Source organism: Opisthocomus hoazin, chromosome 6 (assembly GCF_030867145.1).
Source record: "Opisthocomus hoazin isolate bOpiHoa1 chromosome 6, bOpiHoa1.hap1, whole genome shotgun sequence".
NCBI lineage: Eukaryota > Metazoa > Chordata > Aves > Opisthocomiformes > Opisthocomidae > Opisthocomus > Opisthocomus hoazin.
The window spans coordinates 38736095-38758783 of NC_134419.1; the positions used below are offsets into that span (position 1 = coordinate 38736095).

The 22689-nt window shown below is 46.3% G+C and overlaps 1 protein-coding gene across 4 annotated transcripts in view; it reads right to left on the reverse strand.

Moving 5' to 3' along the window:
- SEC31B (SEC31 homolog B, COPII component) overlaps positions 1 to 22689 on the reverse strand; it is a 36258-nt gene that overhangs the window by 1917 nt on the left and 11652 nt on the right. For 2 of the 4 annotated variants that reach the window (XM_075422749.1, XM_075422750.1), the window contains exons 9-26: positions 21342 to 21503; positions 19235 to 19387; positions 18254 to 18484; positions 16701 to 16775; positions 16029 to 16112; positions 14970 to 15078; positions 14383 to 14561; positions 13563 to 13689; positions 12286 to 12431; positions 10859 to 11032; positions 10022 to 10210; positions 9114 to 9333; positions 8395 to 8721; positions 7207 to 7311; positions 4036 to 4091; positions 2658 to 2804; positions 2133 to 2249; positions 665 to 736 (exon numbers count right to left, since the gene is read on the reverse strand). In XM_075422749.1, the coding sequence (XP_075278864.1) occupies positions 665 to 736; positions 2133 to 2249; positions 2658 to 2804; positions 4036 to 4091; positions 7207 to 7311; positions 8395 to 8721; positions 9114 to 9333; positions 10022 to 10210; positions 10859 to 11032; positions 12286 to 12431; positions 13563 to 13689; positions 14383 to 14561; positions 14970 to 15078; positions 16029 to 16112; positions 16701 to 16775; positions 18254 to 18484; positions 19235 to 19387; positions 21342 to 21503 (2673 nt within the window). The remainder of the gene's footprint in view (positions 1 to 664; positions 737 to 2132; positions 2250 to 2657; positions 2805 to 4035; positions 4092 to 7206; positions 7312 to 8394; positions 8722 to 9113; positions 9334 to 10021; positions 10211 to 10858; positions 11033 to 12285; positions 12432 to 13562; positions 13690 to 14382; positions 14562 to 14969; positions 15079 to 16028; positions 16113 to 16700; positions 16776 to 18253; positions 18485 to 19234; positions 19388 to 21341; positions 21504 to 22689) is intronic. The other 2 variants (XM_075422751.1, XM_075422752.1) reach the window with 2 other exon arrangements.

A 22689-nucleotide genomic window follows, 5' to 3' on the forward strand; every position in this document is an offset into this window, starting at 1 on the left:
AGGCCCCCCTCCCTCCTGTTCTCTACCTCATCCTCACCAAACAGCACCTGTGCAGTCAAGCACTGGCAGGAAGGACAGCCTGCTTTTTCCTTTGGTTTCCCAGCCCACAACAAACATTAATCTAATACCCAGGCTGGGTTACAGTGAATGCAGGTCCTAAGTAACGACACTTCACCATTAATTGAATATCTGATGTATTTCAGGAGGTCAAAGGTCCATCTAGCACAGAATCCTGTCTCTGTTCAGGCCTAATATGGACACTCAGGACAAGGGTATACGTTAAGAGGATTCTTCCCTTGATAGCTATCCCTCCAGCAACTGGCATCGACCAGCAGCTCCAGAGTTTTCTTAGCTGGAGGTTACCCTAGGTTCACACTTAACTACTTCCAATTACCCATTCCAGTCTGGAACCTGTCTATCTGCCAGTACAGTTCCTGGGGACAAAAGGACCCTGAAAATACCTCCCTAGCTTTTCCTTACACAATGTCTGGGCCAAGGTTAAGGAAGACAAAATAAGGCTGGCTGGATTCAAGGCGCATTATAAGGTTTAGCACTCAGGAGGATACGTGCTGTCAGCATGGGACAGACACCAAGGCCCACAACCCAGTAGAAAGGTGGCATAAAGAGCCTGGCTGGACCCTAGGGAATGGTGGCATCTACTTACCGCCTGCTCGCGGAGCTTCTCGTACAAACACTCAAGCCGCTGCAATGCATCCTCCAGCTTCCTTCGGGTTTTCTGAAGTGAAATGGGTACTGCTAGCTCTGCCGGAGCTTCAAAGCCACCTCTCTCAGAACCAAGTTGTTCTCACTCAGTCCCTCCCCTCCTCTGTTCTTTCCACAGCACCATACAATTCGGCTGCATCTCAAGGACTGTGATACAAGCCAGCCACGCCCTCACTGCACATATACATGCAGGCGTTGTCTCCCCAAGACAGGAAGCTGGATTTGCCCCTTTTCCCATCTCCTAGCCTAGGGGCTCCTCCCTGGTGCCTGTGCTCGCAGACCACAGGACAGAACGACTACTGCCAAAGCTTGAGAAACATCCGCTAGTTGACCCACGGGGCATTCAGCCAGCCTCAGCCCGGGCTGACCTAAGCAACAGCTTCTTCCTGGTCTCCTTGAGAAGAAGAGGGAATATCCTTCCCACTCCAGGTAACCACCAAGGAAAGGGCCCGAGTACCGCAGCTCTGGTGGGACTGACCCCATTAACCCCACCTTGGATAATCCACTTGCAGTTAAATTATATTGTGGATAGAAATGCCTGGCTCTGGGCAATGCTGGGAACAGGCCTGGCAGCCTTCAGAACTCAGGGGCATCGCACTGCTGTATCAAACCAGCTATTCAACCCCCGTGTAAGCTGAGTGCTTAAGGCCAGACCAACAGGCCTTTCTGTCCACAGAGGGAACCTTCAGGTTTTCTCCCAGAAATTGCCACACTGCACTCTCAGAAAGCACAGAGCAAACATGCGGAAGCTGCTGCTACGCACAAATTGTCTGACTCCGGGACAGCAGTTTGGGCTCAGTGCTCATCCCAACACCCACGAAGCAGAGGTATTCTGGAAGGCTTCACGGTGCCCCCAAGCTCTGGGAAGATTTAGCAACCTAACACGGTGCTGCAAACACTGCCATTCTGCTTCCAGACAGTCTAGCCTGATATATTCATGCAACGTGACATGTATGCCAAGAGTCTTCCAGGAATCAGGGTGGAGAAATTACAGTGACTCGGGCACAAAGATTTTCTGGCTTTCTCTTCCTGCCAGGAAGCAGCCTTTCCCTCTAAGCTCTGAGGACAGCTGGTAATACCAGCTCTGCAGGATCTACCTACAGATGAAGCCAGTGAAAAAGGAAGCTGAATTAGCTGGCTCATTTCTTCCACTCTCCTCAGAGAAAAGAGCCAGGAGGACAAAACCATTGCTCCAGAGAGTCGAAAAGAAGCAGTGGATAAATGCTACAGAATGTATCTCACTTCCTTAGAGATGGACAAGGCTACGGAAGCGGAGGAAGGAGGCAGATGGAGATTAACTTGGTTATAAGGACAAGACTCTTCCTCCCTTTTCCCAACCAAAAGAACGAAGCACCAATCAAACATCTACGAGGGCAACAAAGCCAAAGATCAGAGAAAGAAGGACTTACTGGATCAGCGGCGACAGCAGAGCAGCGTTGCACCAACCCTTCAAATGTGGTCTTCAGAGCCTGGTGCTCAGGGGGCACCTCCTTCCTCTCAACCCTCTCCACAGGTAGCTGGTGATACTGACAGAGAGAGCAGCAGCTAAATGAATGCAACAGGAGCATAAAAGGCTGGAGCAGGCAGGTTCGCCTGCTGCAACTATGAGCAGAAAGAATTCCACCCCTTTGCAAACCCAGATAATACCTGGAAGCACAGTGAGATTATAATCTTCAGACTGTGGTATAGCTTCAGGCCTCCAAACTCCCAGCAGACTGACAGCCTGCCCAGCCTCCCTTCCTCTCTCCCAGCCATACCCAGGTGTCATTCTCCATCCTGGCAATTCCTCTAACACTCAGGCAGAAACATCTTATAAAGGCTAGGGAGCAACACAAGCTCTGCAGCTGCCAGGTAACAAGAATCTCAAAAGTTGAGCTGTTTTTCTACTTGAAAAGGAGCTGGTGGCTGGGCAACACCCCACTTCCTCTGGGTACCTGCAGGCTGCCTTCCTTGGGTGCTCCTGGGGGTGACTGGACAGATTCCTGCAACCTGGACAGCTGAGGATGGATCCCTTGGGGCTCAGCAGGCAGGCTCATTACTGGAGCTGTGATGGGGGCCAGAGGAGTAAATTTCTCAGGCAACTGTCAGCAAACAGAAAGAAAGAAAAAAAAAAAAAAAAAATCAAGAAAACCAAGTCCAAGGAAGGAGGACTGGTTGCACTCTCCGCAGTCAAATTCAACTTCCTTTCTAACTTGCAGAGTGCCCAGTTCTCAAGATGATGTGTAACACATCCCTGTTCTTTCAGCCCCCTGACTCAGAGCGTGGGGCCCTTCCTCTTGCATCCTAGATGAACAGTCAGAGCGACAGCAAGAAAACTCCTCTGGAATTGTTCAATCAAACAGATCTGTTGCCCCTGAAAGCACTGGTCCTCAGAAAGCCGCCTTGGCTCTGCGACGGCACGAGTCCTGAATGTGGAGATTAGCAGCAGTAAAGTGTCCAACGGAGCAAGTGTTGGGGAAAATCCTACGACAGGGGGGGAGAATCCTCTTGCAAACACTTCATCGTGCCCCTGCTAAGCCAGAGAGTCAGGACAGATTCGCTCCGACAGGGCTAGATCAAAAGGAGATGGCTTTAACAAGAGGCTAATCCTGTTGTAGTGAGCACAGCCTGAAGCAGGTTCCCAGCTATGCTGCCAGAAAAAGGGCGAGAAGTCTGTTCCAAGCTAAAGAAGAGGAGTGGGGGGTAGGAACGCTGCCAAAGAAACTTCTTGTCACACCTGCCAGCAGGCAGCAGTGATAGAAACCGGGTACTGAGAGCATTTGTTGCAAAAGAGCTCAGCTCGCATGTCCTCCAGTGCAAGGCAGAGCACAGCAGGGCCAACGTAGCCGGCAGGTCACAGCTACGCCTGTCTGAAATGCTTTCAGCAGGAGTGCCATATCAATTGGTATCAGCATCTGACGACAATCACTGTGGGTCCCAGCATGCTGAGGGGAAATGCTGCCCTCAGCTGTCAGGTGTGAAGGGAGCATGATCCTCCCAGCCACTGTCAGAAGAGGCATGTGGGCAAGGGGATAAGGTTAAATCTGTATTTCTAGCAACAAGTGACAGCAGTCAGCCTGGCAAGTACTGACAGAGGATGCAGCATCACAGATGATAACCACGTTACAAAACAGCCACTCTGGACAACGGCACGAGAGTTTGTATGGCAAAAGGTCAAGATGACGGAGACGCTAGTCCTAGCTATGCATGTAATGCAGAAGTAAACAGACCACCACAGGGTGAGACCTGTCGAGTGCGATGGGGAGCATTTATAGGAATCCATCTGTTGCATGGAGCTCCCTGGCTAAAAGACAACCAACGCATATTGCTTACCTTTTTCTTTTGAAGGCCTCCTCTTACAGTAGAGGGATCAGTCCAAGATTCCTGAGCTGCCAGGAAAGAGAACATGACAGAAATGTCAGACGTTAAGATGGTGGCCACAGCAACAATTCACGGTTGCTCGCATGGTTTGGAACTTCCCTCTGCAAAAAGGGCACATGGCTCCAATTCCCCCATCATTGCATTTTCAGACCGCTTCAAACGAGGAATTTCAGGCCCAGCTCCTGTGCCCAAGAACTACGCTTGCTTCCTTTTCTCTTTCTTAATTGCATTCTTAGCATTCAAGTATGGGCACAGGCTTCATGAGGTGATGTCTGATCAGACTGAACCGGCACACACCCCCTCCCCCACAGAAAGGTCTTTCACAATCACAGAATCACAGAGTAGTAGGGGTTGGAAGGGACCTCTGTGGGTCATCTAGTCCAACCCCCCTGCCGAAGCAGGGTCACCTACAGTAGGCTGCACAGGATCTTGTCCAGGCGGGTCTTGAATATCTCCAGAGAAGGAGACTCCACAACCTCCCTGGGCAGCCTGTTCCAGTGCTCCGTCACCCTCAGAGGGAAGAAGCTCTTCCTCATGTTCAGACGGAACTTTCTGTGCCTCAGTTTGTGCCCATTGCCCCTTGTCCTGTCACTGGGCACCACTGGAAAGAGTTTTTCACATTCTGCATGGGCTGCAGAAGTCAGCCTCACAGTCAGGCCTGAGCCTTGGTTGGGACCTGCATGTCTGTGCACATCAGTGTTCAGGGAGCTCCCGGGGTTCCCCAGACAGAATCTAGCACCGCGGTACCACAGCGAGGGCTACGTTACGGCGAGAGAAGGCTTCTCACCAGCCCTCCCAGGAGTGCCTCACAGCGGCAGTCCACAGCAACGCGGGATGCTGGGATAAACAGGAAAAGTTAGGCATCAGCCGAAATTTTCCCCTTCCAAAATAATTTTCAGAACCAAAGCTAAGCAAAATTTGCTGGCTTCCCAACTAGAAGAGAACAGACTTAACCAGTAAATGCCTTGGGAGCAGAGCGGTGTCTCAGCAGACGCTTGTGGCACCTAGCCTCTAACCTCACTCCATGTAATTAAAAACCCATCAGACAACATGACATCACAAGACTTGCGACCACACTTCATTCTGCAAAGGTCAAATTCCAACTACCTTGTCTGCTGCTGTCCTATAAGGGTACCTGCATCTCTAGAAAAAAACCCAGTGCTGCTTTTGTCATCCTAGTATTAGTAACCTCGAGCCCATGAGACAGGAATAATCTGTGAGAAAGTGGCATAATTCTAAGGGGCAATATTAGAATTGCTGGAGCTCAGTGCCATACTTAATGAGCCACTGATCTTGAACTGGGCTGTAAAAATCACAGGGGAAAGATGCAAAAGGTGCTTCATTAATTACCTTTATTATTAAAATTCTGGCAGCCTCTTTTTGCCCTCCCTTTTCCCATGATTTCAAGACTTGCTCTCTGATGAGTTTGGATCAGTAGTTTAATTAAGTTGGCACTTCTTTCTAGCTTGGGGATTCTGTGCCCTAGAACTCTGCTGGCCCCCACCAAGCCTGTGGCCTAGCAGTCCTTGGCACTATTCCAACCCAGTGGCACTCTGAATCCTCACAGGAAACAGCTATTTAAATCACAGTCCTTAAGCCAGGCACTCAATCATCAGACGCGAGACAACAGGACGCTGCTGCATTTTGCTGGGATGAAGCTGACTATCTTGCCTACGCTACTTGTGAAAGAGCATTTCTCACCAACCCCATACCAGTGCCCCATGGCAGCAGTCTCCAGCAATGCCAGTCCTAGAAAAAACAAGACTGTCACAGGCTGGAGTGAGGGATTATCCCGACCAGAAAGGAGATCAGCCAAGACGTTGCTGCTCTTCACCCTGTCCCTGATGCTCCCCGGGAGCATGAGACCTCTGCAAGTGGAGATCTCTCTTCATTGTGCTAGTGAGAATGTGTTCATGAGCTGTTCAGATCACATTCAGGAATTTCCAAAGCAAGCAAGTTCGGCCAGTCAGATTGAGTGATCTTACAGCCCCCTTCCAGGCTAAAGAAAAGTATCCATCAAAACTAGAACAGCAATAACAGGCAAGAAAGCACTCTCAAGGAAGCCAGTTTGCACTGCTGATCTGGGCCTGCCATATGCTGCCACTAAAACTGTGGGTAAGTGCTACCAGGAGAAGGGAACTTCCCAGCAGCAAATTCCCTCAACCTGAGGAAGTGCTTGAAATCCTTGCCATGAAATCATCTTTCCTCTAAGAGGGAAACACTGGGGTCTTTCGTTTCTCTGCTGAAGGGACAACTCCCTTTCTAGAGTCCCACTCCACACAGCAAAGCTTGCTTGGTGGTGTAAGTGGCTACTGAATACTTGGATTTCCTAAAGCTGAGACTCCCTAGATAATCTTTCGTGTCTGGCAGATGGACTTTGGTGCAAGCAGTAGTCACTGTGCAGAGACAGACCACTAAGCATTGAGCCTTAACCCACTGACAACGTAGACTGGAAGATACCTACTCTTCACGATCAACGAATGCCAAGAAGAGAAATCAGTACAAAGCATCAATCAGAAAACCACTATGGTCCAAATTCTCCCCTGCAGATGGACTGAGATTCAAAGCCAAACCTTGCCCTGTAAATAAAGCCAAAAGGCCTTTCCAGTTCCCCTCAGAAAAGGGCCCCCAAATTCTGCTTGGGAAGCTCTACTTCATCACTGCTCATGTTGGGACCCACCTCTTCCGAAACACCTGGAGGAAGCACAAGTGCAAGTAAAGCCATGCGTAAGGCTGGGAGTGTAACAGGGAGAAAACAAGAGATGAGTTAGAACCACTGGCCTGTTCCTTGCCTAGAGAACCAAGAAAGGAAAAGGGGCTGCTTCCCTGTCCTGCTGACCCAGCAACTGCCTCATAGGACACAGAGACTGTGAAAGCTCCAATTCCTCCAGGACTGGAGGACAGTAGAGAAGGCAGAAGCCGGAGCCCCTGCTTTCTGTACCCAAACTCATCAGTAAGGGCACAGTGCTTTCATTTCGCTTCCAACATCCCCAACTGTCACCTACTAGTCCTCAGGTCAAGTATGTCCACTACCCCAGCAGTACAGCCCCCCAGGCATGCAAGGAAACAACAAACAGCAACAAGCATGCACGCATGCACACACCAGAAGACGTGCGCACACACCCCACATTTCACTGGAAGCAGCAACATTGCCTCGCCCACAGGTCTGGAGGCTTGGCTGGGTACTACCTGCATGATCTGCGTGGGGATCTAGCCAAGGGAAGAAACCTGAAAATCAAGGCAGGGTGGGAGAGTCATCATCACCAACAGCTTTTACTCAGTGAGTAATGCCCTTAGACTACTATCCCCGATAGCTGTTCGGAGGGAATTTGTCCAGCCTTAGCTTAGAGCCTTTGTGTGTAGTCCCCACATGCTTCAGACAGTGAAGTTGTTTAACCAAGTTATCCTTGATTAAACACAACTCAGCAAATGATTCCAGGTGGAGGCAAACCTCAAAGGCTCAGTTCCTTCACTCTCAGAAGACGAGTGGCTTGGAGAAGCATCTGCTCAAAAATCTAAGGATTGCCAGCCTTGCTCTTAGGGATCTCCACAGCCTGGTTAAACCTGGCTCCTGAGACAGCAAAGAATTAACAAGCACCAGAGGTGGTGATGTTGTGGGAAACAGAAAGAGGCAATGCCCATCCACTGGGAACTAGGTCCAACAGCGCTCTTTTTCTTCATCATGCTAGCAAGGACTTGACAGTACTTGCAAGCTGGGCTGGATTCAAATGACAGACCCAGAGGAGAAAGGCTCCAGGTCTAGAGCACTGCACAGAGGAATCCAGAAGTGATTCCCAGGCAAGCACTTTATGGCAACAGGAAGTAACGGGGAGAAGTCGAGCACAGCAGACAGAGGAATTTTATCCTGAAACTAAGCAAGGGGTATCCCATGGACAGAGAAGCAGCACCCTGCTCTTCCAGCATTTCAAATGCATTTCTGTAAGTTCCATAAGCAGAGGTAAGATCAGCAAGTATTCCACCAGGCGGTCCCTGGCAATCACCCCCCTTTCAGTCAGAGCAGATGCCTCCACAGTGGATGACTACTCAGGGTGCACTGGGGACCTGAAGAGACAGCATCTTGTGACCACAGCCTAGGGGACAGCGCAGCTGAACATGCCAAATGAAACAGTCATCATTATTATGTTTCACCACCACAGCAAGACTCAGCACAATGTACCTGTAAGGTTACCCTCAGCACCACACGCAGCCTTTATGGTCACAGACCAGACCTCAGAAGGTCCGTTTCCATGATGTACTGCAAACCCCATCCAGGAGTGTCCTGGACACATAAGTCACACAAGCAGTACATACCTGTGGGAGGTGGAGGAATGCTGGCTGCTGGCAGAGGCTTAGTAGATGGAGCTCCAGGACCTCCCTGAGGGTAACCCATGTTCATGGGGCAGTTGAAAGGTGTTGAAGAGAAACCTAGAGGAGACTGGCTTGCCACAGGGAGAGGACAGGCTGCAGGAAGCTGAGACGATGGGACTGTGGCTGGAGTGAAGAGGGTAGATCCAGGTGGTGGAACACCAGGAGATGTCATGGGCATGGACTGTCCTGGCAGAGAAGGCTGACTGGGGAAGGAAGCAGGACCAACAGATCTGACTCCCCCTGGTCCGAATGGCTGAGACTGTGACACAGCTACAAATGAGAAAGAGTGTATCAGCATCACTTGTTTCATGTGCAAACTATTCTGATGCTCTCCTTCATGCTAGGAAGTCTGCCCTTTTCCAAGGCATACCCTAGAATACCCATGCTAGGTGTATCCTCCATAACCCAGGATACACCAGTCAAACTCTGCCACAAAGTTAGCTGTGTCTTCTCCACCTCTATACATGCTTAATATCAGTGGACGTGCAGCAACAGTTGCTAGAACTCAATATGTAAGAAGCACTGAGGAGCCTCTCAGACAGCTGGCTTGTTCTTTGCAAGTGCAATAAGCATGTGAGGAAGAAAGTAGAGCAGCCATCTGTGTTCGAGGTTTTAGTGTAAGAAAACCTGGAGAATGCACATGACTATAAGACGATGCTTACCTGGCCCTGAAACGGCTGCTGGAACCAAGCCCAAGTTGTACTGTGGGTACGGGGGCCCTCTGGAATAGACACTTGCTTGTGGACCCGTACTGGCCTGGGGAGGGGCAATGTAGTGAGGTGTCATAGACATCACTGGCACTGGCTGAGGCGTGAAGAGAGAAGGCACTGAAGGCTGAGAAGGTGCTGAAGGTGCAAATGATGACTGATAGCTGGGCTGCAACTAAAGAAAGAAAGAACTTGCAAATAGCCAACACAGTCGTGTGCATACACACACAGGCAGATGCACTTTCTATCCCTGTCACTTCTCGGGCAAGGGAACATGCTGAAGCAGTCAGCGCCCTGGATGGACTGGATCAAAGGCCTTTCCCACCACAGAACTTGCTCAACAAACTGGGCACCACACTTGTCAGACTATTCTCTGGCTCTCATGAGGATTAGTTCTCAGGAGCCAGTTCCCATACAGTGACTTCCTGGAAGCACAACCAGAGGAAATAATGAAGGAATAATAATGAAGTAATAGAGTCTGGAAGCAAAACTTTCTGAACAGTTTTCTTGTGGAAGAGCTGAGATTAAGCCATACTACACTAATTTTACCAAGATGTGAGGGTGAGATGGGCATAGGAGAGCGAACCATAGCCCTCTTTTCCCTCTGTATGACAGATCTCAGTGGACCACTACATTTGTAAGTCTCCTCCAGTGACTGCATGTGGGACAGGGCTTTGCAAAAATATACCAGCCAGCCTGCTTTTGGATTATCACAGAGCTTGTGTTTGCTCCAGTGAAGAACATCACTGATGAGTTCCTCAACACCTGCAATCTGCATCATCTCATATTACTTCACATGCCTCCCACAACCTAGTAAGCCTCCCTCCCTCTCCCCAAGCCACGAACACGAGCTTAAGGCCTACCTTCTCTGGATGTCTGGGACCTGTTTTGTGGGCTGCTCCTTCAGAGGTGGAACCACCCTTGGCTGATGGAGATGTGTGTTTCATGATACCTACATTGACACGAGTGTAGGGAAAAGGGGGTGGCTGCTGATCACCCACATTCTCTCCTTGAGCATGGAAAAGCCGGTCTCGGAGCTGTTCAATCAGGAGCTGAAACAAACTATGCTTTAGGAGAAGCGTCTTCAGAACCTCAGATGGAAGGTGCTTGGGGAGGCATTCAAAGCAGACCCTGACCCAAAGCACTGAGCATCAACCTGCAAAATTAACCATTTCCCCAATAGCCACCAGGAAAAAAAACCCCAAACTGTAAACAACAGTCTGGGACATCACCTGTCGTATTCCCAGGCAGATGAAGTCTCACTGATCCTTCCTCCAATCTTTAGACTTTTCCCTCCCCAATCACTACCCATGTTTGGGAACTAGACAGTTTTGTTTCAAAATACAAGGTGACCTCCCCACTTCCTTCTTCTACCAGTTAGTTTCAGTAATAGATGCAGCTTCACTGGAGAGCTTGCTTCCCAGCATTGTTCTCCAGGAAACATTTTACAGTTCCATAGCTCCCTTTCTTTTCCCTGAATCAAAGCCATGACAAAGAAAAAGCAAATTAAGACAAAAGCTGTGTCCTGGAAAAAAACCCAAACAAACCATGCCTCTGCTCTCAAGCTACCGTGATTCAGGTGAAACCTTAAGTCCTGATGCATGTCAAAACCCGAGTTTTCTGTACAAGAGAGATCTCATACAAAGTATAATTTTTCCCCACGTACTACTCTTTCCCACAGCAACTCATTTCTCACTCACCTCTTCAGAGCTGTTGGGTAGGTAATTCATTGCGGCTGCCAAGCATCCTTGTGATGCCAGGAGACTGGCATATTGGGTGACTCGTTCTGCCAAGACAGGGCCTGGTTCTGGTCCTGCTGTGCCTCGGAGCATCTCAATGGACCTGCTCAGCACCATCACCTTCTCTATGAGATCCTGAATAAGACAGGGGGAGGGAAGAAACAGACCACTTGGAATCTGACTTGCTTTACTGGTCCATCTCATGGTGAGACAATACCAGATGGCTTTCCCCACTTTCAACTGACATCTGGTCCACTGTCAACAGAAGTTACTCCACTCTCTACCAGATACTACCACTGATTACTGTTTCCTCAGGTGCGCTTTGTGGAGAAAAACAGGAACCAGGAAGCAAACTCTGACACTGCTACTTGTATGGTAAGGGAAAAAATAAAATTAGACGCCACAAGGACGTTCCAATCAACTGTGATCTTTTTACTAGGAAGTTACTACTGTAACTCCAGGAGTTACAAGCTACCAGCTCAGAAGAGGAAGGATTAAAACCGTATCAGGAAATATTCACCAGAAAAAACTCATACTGCTGACAAACAGTTATTCAAAGCTCCTTCACCTCCTAGAAATCAAAGTAACATTTATATCTGTAGAACGATACATGCATCGTTAGCTGATAACTGGGAGGAGGCCCATTTCAAACACCACCAGGAATGCTGAAGATGCCTTTTTGTTGCTGTTATTCACTAGCGGGGTTTCAAAACCAGGGAACTCCGTAGCAGAGGGCAATATGTGCAGACACCCAAGTAGAAGACTTGTCTAGTTCATTCTAGCAACTAGTGGACACAACAGGGGTTAGTGACCTAGCCAGAACCTGTTTAAGTGTAACAGGCAGGTAAAACACTGGCTTGGAAACCCTAATTCATCTGCAAGCTACGACTTCCCATTCATGATCATTCTACTCGCAGGGGGAATAAAACAGTCTAGATGTTATTTTATTTTGCCAGAGGCTGTTCTGAAGGTACAGCCAGATAACTGGAGCATTACAGTTAGACATGATAAGTGCAGCAGCAAATGTACTCCCAGGTGATTACCAATAAGAAAACAGGTACAGTCGAAACTTCCCTGACTAAAAGGAAGCTCAGAGATTGTATCGGTACGCAAAGATAGGCGGGCAGGCCGTAACTCTTGTCCATGGCTGGATTTATGTGCCAGGTAATCCGTACTCTCTAAACACACAAACCCTTAATGTTTAAGGGTACAAGCCTTCTTTAGATGTAAGCTCGTAATCCAGCCTAGAAGGAGATACCTTGGCGACTACAAACAGGATTCGACTGTCTGCTGGAAGCCAGATACTCTGTTTGATGGGACAATGAAAACAGATCAGGGCTACCAGACTGGCCTAAAGAGGAGTCAAACCAACATTATAGCACCTGTACCTGCAGGGCAAGTGGTGATGAAGTCTCATGGTTTTTTACCCAGCATTCCACCAACCTCTCCACATTGCCTGATGAGATATAGCAGAGGCAGGCATCATTGGACAGGGCTGCATCTCCCTCCGACTCTAGACGGGCACCCAGCATGTCTAGAGAGGAAGCAATACAGCCAACATTTAGCACGCTCTCTTTCTGAAGAGCTCATTAACCCCAATGCTCATCTCTTAGCAATCAATCCTTCTCTGGCTTGGCATGAAAAGGTGTTGACAGCTTTGGATCTCCACCTAATTCTTGGATAACATAGAGAAATGGGCATCACTATGGAATCCCAAAGACAACTGGGTTGAAAAAAGAAGTAATTTTTTATACATCTGCCAATATTTATGTCTGCCCAGAAATATAAAAAAATGAAAACCCCCTAAAAATGACAGATGAATTCAGTGAAAAAATCCAATGCTTATTTTTTTTTCCAAAGAGGTGTGGGAATCCCCAGGCAACAGTACCAGGGACAGCTAGTAATTTGGCAGTTGTCAATGTTTAGCAAATGCTAGGAGACGAAAGTGAGCTGGAGCTATCTCACCATCGCCACCGCCACTTTCCACGCCTGCAATTTGGTCTGTAAAAGATGTCATGTTCTCTTGCATTTCAGGTTGCATCATCCTACTTGTATAAAGAGCTGGCATTTCTCCAACAGCACTTGGCTGTTCCCATCAGCCAGGGGCTAGTTCCCACCTAAGCAACACGAGTAACTTCATCAGATTCAGTCACTAGATTGTCCCTAAAGTCTGACTCTCAGAACAACCAGCTGCTGAGCATGCTGGACTACTGAAAAGACTGAGGAAATTACTGAAGCCATCAAACATTCATTAACTTCTGTTTCTGAGCTTAAAAGGAAAGGGAATATGCTGGAATGGTAAACCTCTTTCAGACGGAGTGAAGCCACCTGAGCTTTTACTGTCAAGGAAATCCCTTTCTCCCCAGAATAAAATACTAAATATCACCCTCTTGTTGTCTCAGTCTAGTGCCTATCCTGTTTTTTTTCCATGCTGTTGGTAGAGGTGACAGGAAATATCAGCATATGTAACCTTACACTATGACTCTCCGCTACGGTGTGAGTATAGTTCTCCTAACTCAACAGTGCACACCTATTTAATAAGTTCCAGCTAGCTGTAACGAGTAAGGACTGCTTTCTTCCTCAACAGTATCCACTTTTTTCTGTAAGCTGTACAGAGTTGCGTTCCTCTAAGGGAAATCATATCAAAACATAGTACGCTGCATACCACAAAGCTGGGTGTAGTCCTCATGCTTTGAGTAGGTTAACAAGATGGCCAGTGCCTCCTTCCAGCTCTGTAGATCACAACTGCAAACAATATCTTTCCAGTTCTGCTGCACAATGGAGGAAAGCAGCTGTAAGGGAAGCAGAAGGCCTTTCAGTCACTGAAGACAAAGATAAGCTGACTGCTTAAGCAAGTGCACCCACAGGGATAGCTCACTTTCAGGCACACTTCTCACTATGCAGCAACTACCTCACTGTACATTAAGGTCCACCAGTCTCAGTATCATAATGTTTATGGTAACTGGAACCCGATGCCTCCAAAGAAAGTCAAAAAGCCCAACAAAGCACTTAAGAGAATATGGCAACAGCCACACTAGGCAAGACTAAAGATCCATCTAACACATATCCTGTTTCAGAGCAGCTAGTATGACTAGGAATGACTAGCTAGTATGACTGGGAATACAGTGTTAGGATATCCCAACCCTTGTTACAGTTCCTCCTTTGTCAATTAATGAGCTATGACCTTCCCAGCTGAACTGTAAAGGGTCAGTATGCGCCACAGGTTACAAGCATAGGGAGCTGAGGCAGAAACCATTATACTAAAAGAAAAAAAGGAACAGAGAACACACATATTCTAGGTGGGCAACATGAATTTGTCATAAAACTGCCAAGAGATTTGAGTAAACGTCTAGCCAAGAGAATATGCACAGATTCTGCTGCCATTCTACTTCCTGCTACAGCATTTCCACACATATTTGGACAAACGTCTGCCAAGGTATCACACGCCTTCCCCTGCTCAGTAGGTACACAAAACTGTCACTTACCAGGGAGAGTTTTGTCTTATGCTTGGCAAAGTAGCGCTTCTGGGTCTCCTTTAGGAGGTTCTCCCCACCAGCTATAGCTAAGATGATGGCATCTGCAAAGCGCTCTGCCCGCATGCACAGCTCCACTGCGCCCCGGAAATTCCCCAGCAAAAGGGCTTGGCTGATGAGTCCATCCGTATCTACAGAGGTGAAAAGCAGAGTTAAACCACAGGGGCACCATCCAGATGCATTGATGATGCTCATTTTAAAGAGCAGACAGTAAGAAAACAATAACATATAGAAGCCCAGCTAAAAGAAGATTTGGAAACCCAAATCAGGTTTTGCACTTTAAAAAAAAAACCACTGGCTTGACAGTAAGTCTTCTATCCTCTACACCATTATTCTATACTTTTAATGGGTTTCTTATCTCTGAAGAGTATTTCCTTGCACAACGCTGAGAGATATTGCATGACACTGGGATGGGTCATGTGTTCAAAAAGTATCCATCTGCTGGAGCGGACCAGATTCTTCCCAGTATCTCTAATTTTCTGGTCTTCCCTCCGCTCCCCTTTTCCTAAGAGGGCAGAAACACATTTCATGTAACATACCTCCTGTGACAGGAATCTCCAATGTGTTCATATTCTGTGGGACAAGGCTGTCAAAAAAGGCTGAAGAGGAGGAAACAGCAGCTACATCATCACTGGAATTTATCAAAAGCTGTGAAGAGAGTGCAAGAGGTCAATTAATTAATTGAACACATAGATCCCGCCTAAAACAGTTTAATGGATTACTGAGTGGGATGGGGCTGCTCTCCACTTGCTTAAGCATGCTCATACAAATCTGATTTCAACTTGGAAACCCATCATGCCTCCTGTCACTGCTCTGTCAACCTGCACAGTTTCCCAGGGCAGCACTGAGAGCAGTGCTGCTATTGACAAAGCTTAGGAGACTGATGGTATAAGACATGCAATGCCAACAGTATCACTGGCCAGCATTGATCAACTCAACTGTCAGCCCTTGAGCAAGCTGAATAATTCTGGACAGAATAGAGACAAGCCGAACAACTGGTATCCGTAGCTAACAGCTAGGATCACAGCCATGCTTGGTGCTCTATTGCAATGCAGGACACAATTGCTGTCCCTAGACTATCTCAGCAAGCATTTAAGGTTTGTGAAGATCACTAATTTGAGGATAGCAGTTTTAGATACCTTAGAAGAGCAAAATTTACAGTGCATGGTGAACCAGGCCTTGGAAGGCATCTGAAGATGGACATACCAAAATCACGTGAGAATACATTTCAAATGATAGAGATGAAAAGGAAACAAATGCAAAAGAAATACCACAGCAGAAGCTTCACAGAGGAAATCCAGAACTGTAGCATGAAGTTAAGGTGGGGTGATGCTAATCCTATCACTGACGAAATCGGCACTGGTGAAGCAAGCCTTCTTGCAGTGTTAACAGCCAGGAGTTTGTCTTCCTCATTTGCTGATTTGTTTTAAACCAGGCACTGCTATCATCACTTAGTCTGACTCTGTGAGGTTGGACAGTCCTGCGAACTGCCCTCTGTGATGCCTGCATTGAGCCCAACAACTTGTGGTTGGATTAAACCTTCCTGTTCATTCTGTTCTCCACTGCTCTCCCAGATCGGCAAGATGTACAGGACATACCTGATCTGGCTGTGCAGCACTTGTTTCATCCGCCTCGGGAAGGGGCTGTTTATCTGGGATCCCATTATTCAAACATGAGGTGATCTAGAAAAGTAACAGACATTCACAAAGTGAAGCCCCTATCAAAGTTAAACAGCTGGGCAGCAAAGCCACCAAGTGACTGGCAAGCGCCAGACAATTCCCCCGGCTCTTTCACCTGTTTGAAAAGTTCCACCTCTCCCTACTGCTGGCTGGCTGCCTATCAGAGGTTATTTATCCTTTTCAGAGCATTGTCCGTGCTGCTGCAAGAGTTTCCTCCCTTGCAGCTCCATCAGTTCTACGCCACATTGTCTTCATCTGTCACCTTCTTCCTGGCTGAGGAATCCCCTGAGATGCAGAGAGCTGGATGCTAGAAGAAGCTCTCAACTGCACTGTTATACACTTCCCAGAGCACCAACAACTAGAACCAAGACAACTGGGCTCAAGACTCCTTTGGTTTGATCCAGTACAGCTGGTTATACCACATTCGCTTTTTAATGGGAGATACTTGAGGTGCCTCTCAGCTGAAATTTTATACAGTTTGGCCTTTTGTGTGCTGTAAGATCACTCACTCATTTTCATTAGGGACCCTACAACTCTCCTAGAGCACCTTTAGTCCTGTAAAGGTTTCCCTCTATTGGAAAGACCCCTTACCTTTTTTTGCAGATCCTCTTTACTGTAGCCCAGCAGCTTGAGGAGTTTAGTCCTGGACTCCGGCTCCAGATTCACCTGAATCCCAAAGGATATTGAAAAAGACAAGAAAATATGTAAAGTCCTAGACATCTACACACTGCCAATGGCTGGCTGCAGCAGCAAAGTTTAGAGCGCAGGTTATAGATAATGCAGTCAACTATGACAAGTCCACCTAATGACTACTGTGGGAAAATCTATGGAATGCAAGTTACAATCATGATAAAACGGTGAAATTCATGCTTGTCACAGAGTCACAATTCAGGTACAAATGCATATCAGGGCTATGACTGTACGCATACTTAGTGTCCTTGGTCATTAATTCCCTGGATGATCTAGGAATTGCCAAGCTAATCTCTGTGTAGAGGCAACAGACTGATTTGAGTCCGGATGAAACTGAGACAAGCTGGCTGCCTGAACTCCTAGATGGCTTCACAAAATTAGTTAACTAATTGTTACAGAAGCTCCTTGGGTGAGGATTTCAGACAGTCCCAGAGATTTCCACAGGCTGCACGCAGCATAACTTGCAGGTGCTATTTGTATGCTTTAATGCCTGATTAACATTCTGCCAGGAAAATCTGTCTGTCTCAGTAAGTCCCATGCTGTTCCTACTACAGAACTGACCAAACTGCACATGGATAAGATACTTGTAAACAGTCAGTAGAAACTGTTCTTGCAGCTGCAGAAATGGTCACACAGGAAAGTCTTTTGTACAGAAGCTTGGTTTGTAGTTTAAGACTATCAATAGTAATACATCTTGTACGTGCTGGAGTGATCTCACAGGACCATGGGCCAACTGAATTATAAAAATTCATTAAAATGACCGTTCGACATATCTCATCCAATGCAGCTGAAGACACTGCTGCAATGACCCTTGCAATGGAGACTACCGACACCACCTAGGCAACACCTGGCCATCCTATTCGAGCGATATGACTCCCCACACAAATGTAATCCTAAGGAAAAGATCCCAGTATTTCGCCACACACAGAGTCTGACTCCAAGAGTCTGTAAAAGACTATCAAGGCTAAGCCCTGCCCCTCCAGAAGGGCAGCCACTCCTCATTACTGAACTCTCTCATATTACCAAATTGTCAATGAAACCATCGTCCTGTGTAGGGCTACAGCCAGCCCTCATGCCACCACAGCTCTCTCCCTTATTACTGGGGAATCGCATTGCCCATTTGGACTTTGCCTTGAGAAACAGTAACAGCAGGGCTCCACAGATAGCAGGCAGATACAGCTTGACAGTGGTTTGAGATGAGAAAATCCCGTTTAGCACTTTGACATGAAGCCCAAACAAGTCCACTCACAACACCATTCCTACTGAAAAATAAGGGAACCTCCAAGACCTCAACTGCAAAAAGTTTTCTTTAGACAAGTAACTAACTAGCCTATTTAGTTCCACTTTCTATCTTAAAGAACAGGAATATAAAGGGCTAGAGAGGACCATAACAACCACACTACATGCCAGGACCATAAATAACTGGCCTCTGTGTTTCACCACGGCCAACCTACCTTCAAGAAATTCCAAAGGTTCTCATCAAACGGCAACTTGGCTGTCAGGATCTTGCCCTGGCAGTAATCAAGGAGGTTCCCTGACTGCAAGGCCATCTGCAGTTCTCTGGATCGGAGCAGGAATTCCATTTCAGTAGTGACTTGACTGATGAATACCTGGTGTGGGTAAGTCTGCTGCATCTGCTGTCCAGGAGCTTTAGTAAGACCAAAGGAAATAAGTTTTCCTCCAAACTGAGAAAGACAGAGGGAGACACAGTAAGCATCCTTACAAACGAAGGTAAAAGCAACTCACTTAGCTCTTCATTCAGCAAGGCGAACTCAAGCTCCAGGTGTGAGCACAAGGAACCCAAACAGTTTTACGTGTATGGATGGAAGGAACATTGAGGGAGTTCACAAGCCCCTCAGCTGAAGAACGAGAACTATGACACTTGTAGGTGTGCTCTCAGGCCTAGCCAGTCGCAAATGCCAGAGAGGTACAGAGGAAAAAGTACCATTTGGAACTGTTTTTTCTTTTCTGACATGGAGAGGCGGGCTGCAATGATAAAAACTATCATGCAAATGACAGGCACTAGACAGGCAGAGAACAAGTCCAGCCACAGGCTGAAAGAACAATTCAGCCTTTTGATTTAGGAGCAAAGAGGTGAAGGATAGGATCTCCTTCCTGGATAGGAAGGAGAAAATCAGAGGAGAATGCAGGCTGTGACATGCACTCCCAAAGACAGCTTTTATGAGTCTTCCTTAGCTTTGTTAACCCTTACTTATAACCTCCCACTCTCTGCTATGGGACTCTTTCTTGTTGGAAACGTATCTGAATGTTGAGCAAAAGAGCTTTGTTCCATAGAACGCCACATCGCACCTTAGACAGGCATTAAAACAACTAGCAACAGGAAGATGAAAAGGTTTATCTAGCAAAAGAAAACAATTGTGTCACACAATGACACATCTACTGCATTTTAAGCTAAGGATGCTCCATTCACTTACTGCAAATGAAACCCCCACAGGTCTGCGAATCCACTTGGGTGGCTTTTTTAATGGTGGAATCAAGGTGGTCTGAGCTACTTGCTCTGGCACCTGCAAAGGAGGAAGGACCTGTCCTGTGCCAAAAGGATCCAGGTTGTTGAAGGACGAGGAGATCTAGAATCAGATGAAGAAAGGAATAAGATATAATTCAATTCCTCTCTGTATGCAGTAAGCACAAAAAACCTATTGCTTAGTAGTCAGTTACTTTCCTCACTGATGAAGAAAAAGGCTATTACAGCACTTCTTCCTGGAATACCACCAAGCCCCTCTGAGAAAGAAACGATATTTCCAAACAGTTCCAGGGATTATTTCTCAAGAAAGCTTCACCTTCAGAGATTTTCAAGTAATTTTTCCTTAGCAAGATGCAAATTTCCTAACAAAGACTGCCTGGCCAAGCACCCAGCTTATAAATACAAGAGTTACACAATTACTTGTTTTATGCAAGACAGGGACAACATGTGGTCAAAAGTTGTCCAACTTATTTCTTGTTTTGCTCACCAAGGAATGCTGACTCCCTTTCGGTTGCTGGGGTCTTTCAAAGGGGTTAGTTTTAAGGACTGTTTCAAGCTTTTATAGCTTAGATGAGGCTGGTGAAATAATATCTGGGCCTTCTTGCCTAGACAAGAGAGTGTCAAAAGTGGCCTCTGATCTGGATTTCTGTCATTTAGGAAGTCAGTGAGCATACACATACAATGCTGTTCACAAGCATTCTTAATTTTTAACATTGTTGGCATAGATTTTTTTTTTGCTTGCTAACGATAACCCTGTTCAAGTTTGACTGGACCATAGGGTATAGCTCCAAAATATAGCTGACCAGCATACCTGAAACGAAGCATCGCAAGGCTCATCAAGCTAAGGTTGCCACACAAAGAATCATAGGCAAGACTGACAAGTTTTGTCTTTCAAATCTTTCTTGAGAGGAAGCCAATTCCAAAGAAAGAGCATTTCCTGGAGGAAAAGCTTATACCCAACAGATCAATCACCCTAATCCTTCAAAAAATACACACACACTACCAGGGTACCAGTAACATCAATCACCAGGTCTTCAGCAGAGTTTCTGATCCGATACCATGGAATCCAGAGCAAAGAGACCTCTTGGTCATGAAGTCTCTGCCTCCATAACTGTCATTGTCTCCTATTTTGGCTCTTACTTGTTATTCTATTTATCTAGGAGTTATTCTACCCTACTGTTCACCAATTTTGAAGAGTGGAAGTGTGGCACCTGCACATGAAGAATGCACAGAAAGAAAATTCTCCAAGGGGTTAAATAAATCCTTAATCTCCCACAGCTGTTGCTTGATAAGTATTTTCTTTCTCTTGCAAATCCTATGAAACTCAACTCAATCAGCTGTAAATGACTATATAAATAACACTTAAGCCAGCTCATATGCATTCTCTTAAAATCTGTATTGTAAGGCATTTGTTGGCTGGGAGAGAGGGAGGGAATTAAAAGACTAGACACCAGATTAAAATTAAAATTTTAGACAGTACTGACATTTAATCTATTCAGAGTTTGCCCATCTATTCATTGGCTAGATAATGGGTTTCAGTATCAAAATACGAACATGCTCCAAGTTATAATCAATTGACTTGAGGAAAAGTGCTAATCATGGCTTACAAGCTCCTCTTTAAAATTATCTTCTAAACTAATAAAGAATAACATGTTGTATTAATTAGTATCAACATATTTTAACCTAATGACACGACAAGCTTGTTGTTCTAACAGGTGTGCTGCTTTATTTTTAGCCTAGTAGTAACAACTGTAAAATATACATAATGTCAAAACTACACTTGATCTTGGTTCTCTTTACACACTCCAATGAATTTTACAACAAATACCGAGACACCTTTGTCAAGAGGCAATGCAGTCCCTTTGGGACTTGGCGGATATTAAATCCCCACACAGGTAGCTTCTGGTTCCCACACCACACAGCTACACATCCTGGTGGGTGGGACAGACTGCATCACTTAAAAATCATACTGTTACACACGGGTGCTTCTAGGGGTCTCAGAAGTCAGGTGAGTCATTGCCAATCTGTCAAGCCATAACACATTCACAGGACTTTACCTTGTCAGCCTGTGTCTTCTGCTGAGCTTCTAAGTTCCCACCCATAACAGAATAAATGTTGATCCACCCATCAAACGTGGCAGCAGAGAAGACTGAAGGATTCCTAGGACACCACTGGACATCAAAGCACCACTGACTCCGAATGGGCAACTCATAAACCACCTATCACAGAAAGAGAGAAGGCAGAAGCACAACACGAATAGTCCCCTGCTTTCCCCAAATTACTTGCCCACAGCAAGTGTGCCACACTTTATTTACACATCACCATTGTACAGAAGTCTCCTGTTTTCGCGTCTTAAAGGATGCATTTGCAACCAATTTCTAGTGCATTGAGCCCAAGCAGCAGAAAGCCACAGAAAGGTGCTGTACCATAGGATTCTGACTGCAGAACAAAATGCAAGAGTAACAAGTCAGTACTGTTGCACCCACTGTTAACCAAAGGAGACACACCAGAAAACACCACCAGGAAACCAGACGCCAAAAGACAAGAAGGTGTCATGAGCATGTAAACAGAAAGAATAGTCTGGTATAACAGATTTGACAAGTAAAAATAAAAGCCTACAGCAAAAACTAGAACAAAAGAGGACCATAATAGCTGCTGATGAATGATGAAGTATATTGCAGCCAACAAGTTTCTGGTCCAGCACTCAAATACCCAAAGTTCAATTCATGGCCCAGTTACAGACTTCCTGCTGGATGCTGGGCAACTCACTAACACAACCTTGACATTGAACCTCCAGTTTGTAAAATGAAGAGAGGCTTTGTGCCTCACAGGCACAAAGCACAGAGAATCACAGCTTCCTTCTCTGTGGGAACACGATCTGTGTTTTCTGTTCCTGGGTATAAAACCTTGCATTTTCTTGTATTAAAATGTGGATTGCTAAATTAAAAGGAAGAAAAAAAAAACCCAAACCCAAACTCACCAACAACCAAAAAGACCTCCAAATATCCAAAAAACAAAGAAACCAGCCCTTTCCTCAAGCTCAGCCTATTAGCCGTTCTGTATAACTGTACGGTCCTTACTACTGAAAACCTTCCCAATCTTTGTATTACCTGAAAATTTTCTGTTCATTGGTACCAAGTCAAGAACAGCCTCCTAATAATAGCTTGTGCATAAATGTGCAAGTTGAATTTGGACTCTGCAAATCTACAGCAGCATGCATAAAGATGAGCCAGCTGCATTAAAATATTTTTTTAAATTTTTCCTCTAAAACACAGTGAAAAGACTTTAGGAAAAATTAGACTTCAGGAACATTTTTAGAGTCTGGTTCTCTTCTAAACGCTAGACATCCGTACAGAGTGAGCATCAAATCCCATGAAACCACAACAGCAGCATTTCATGCATTTA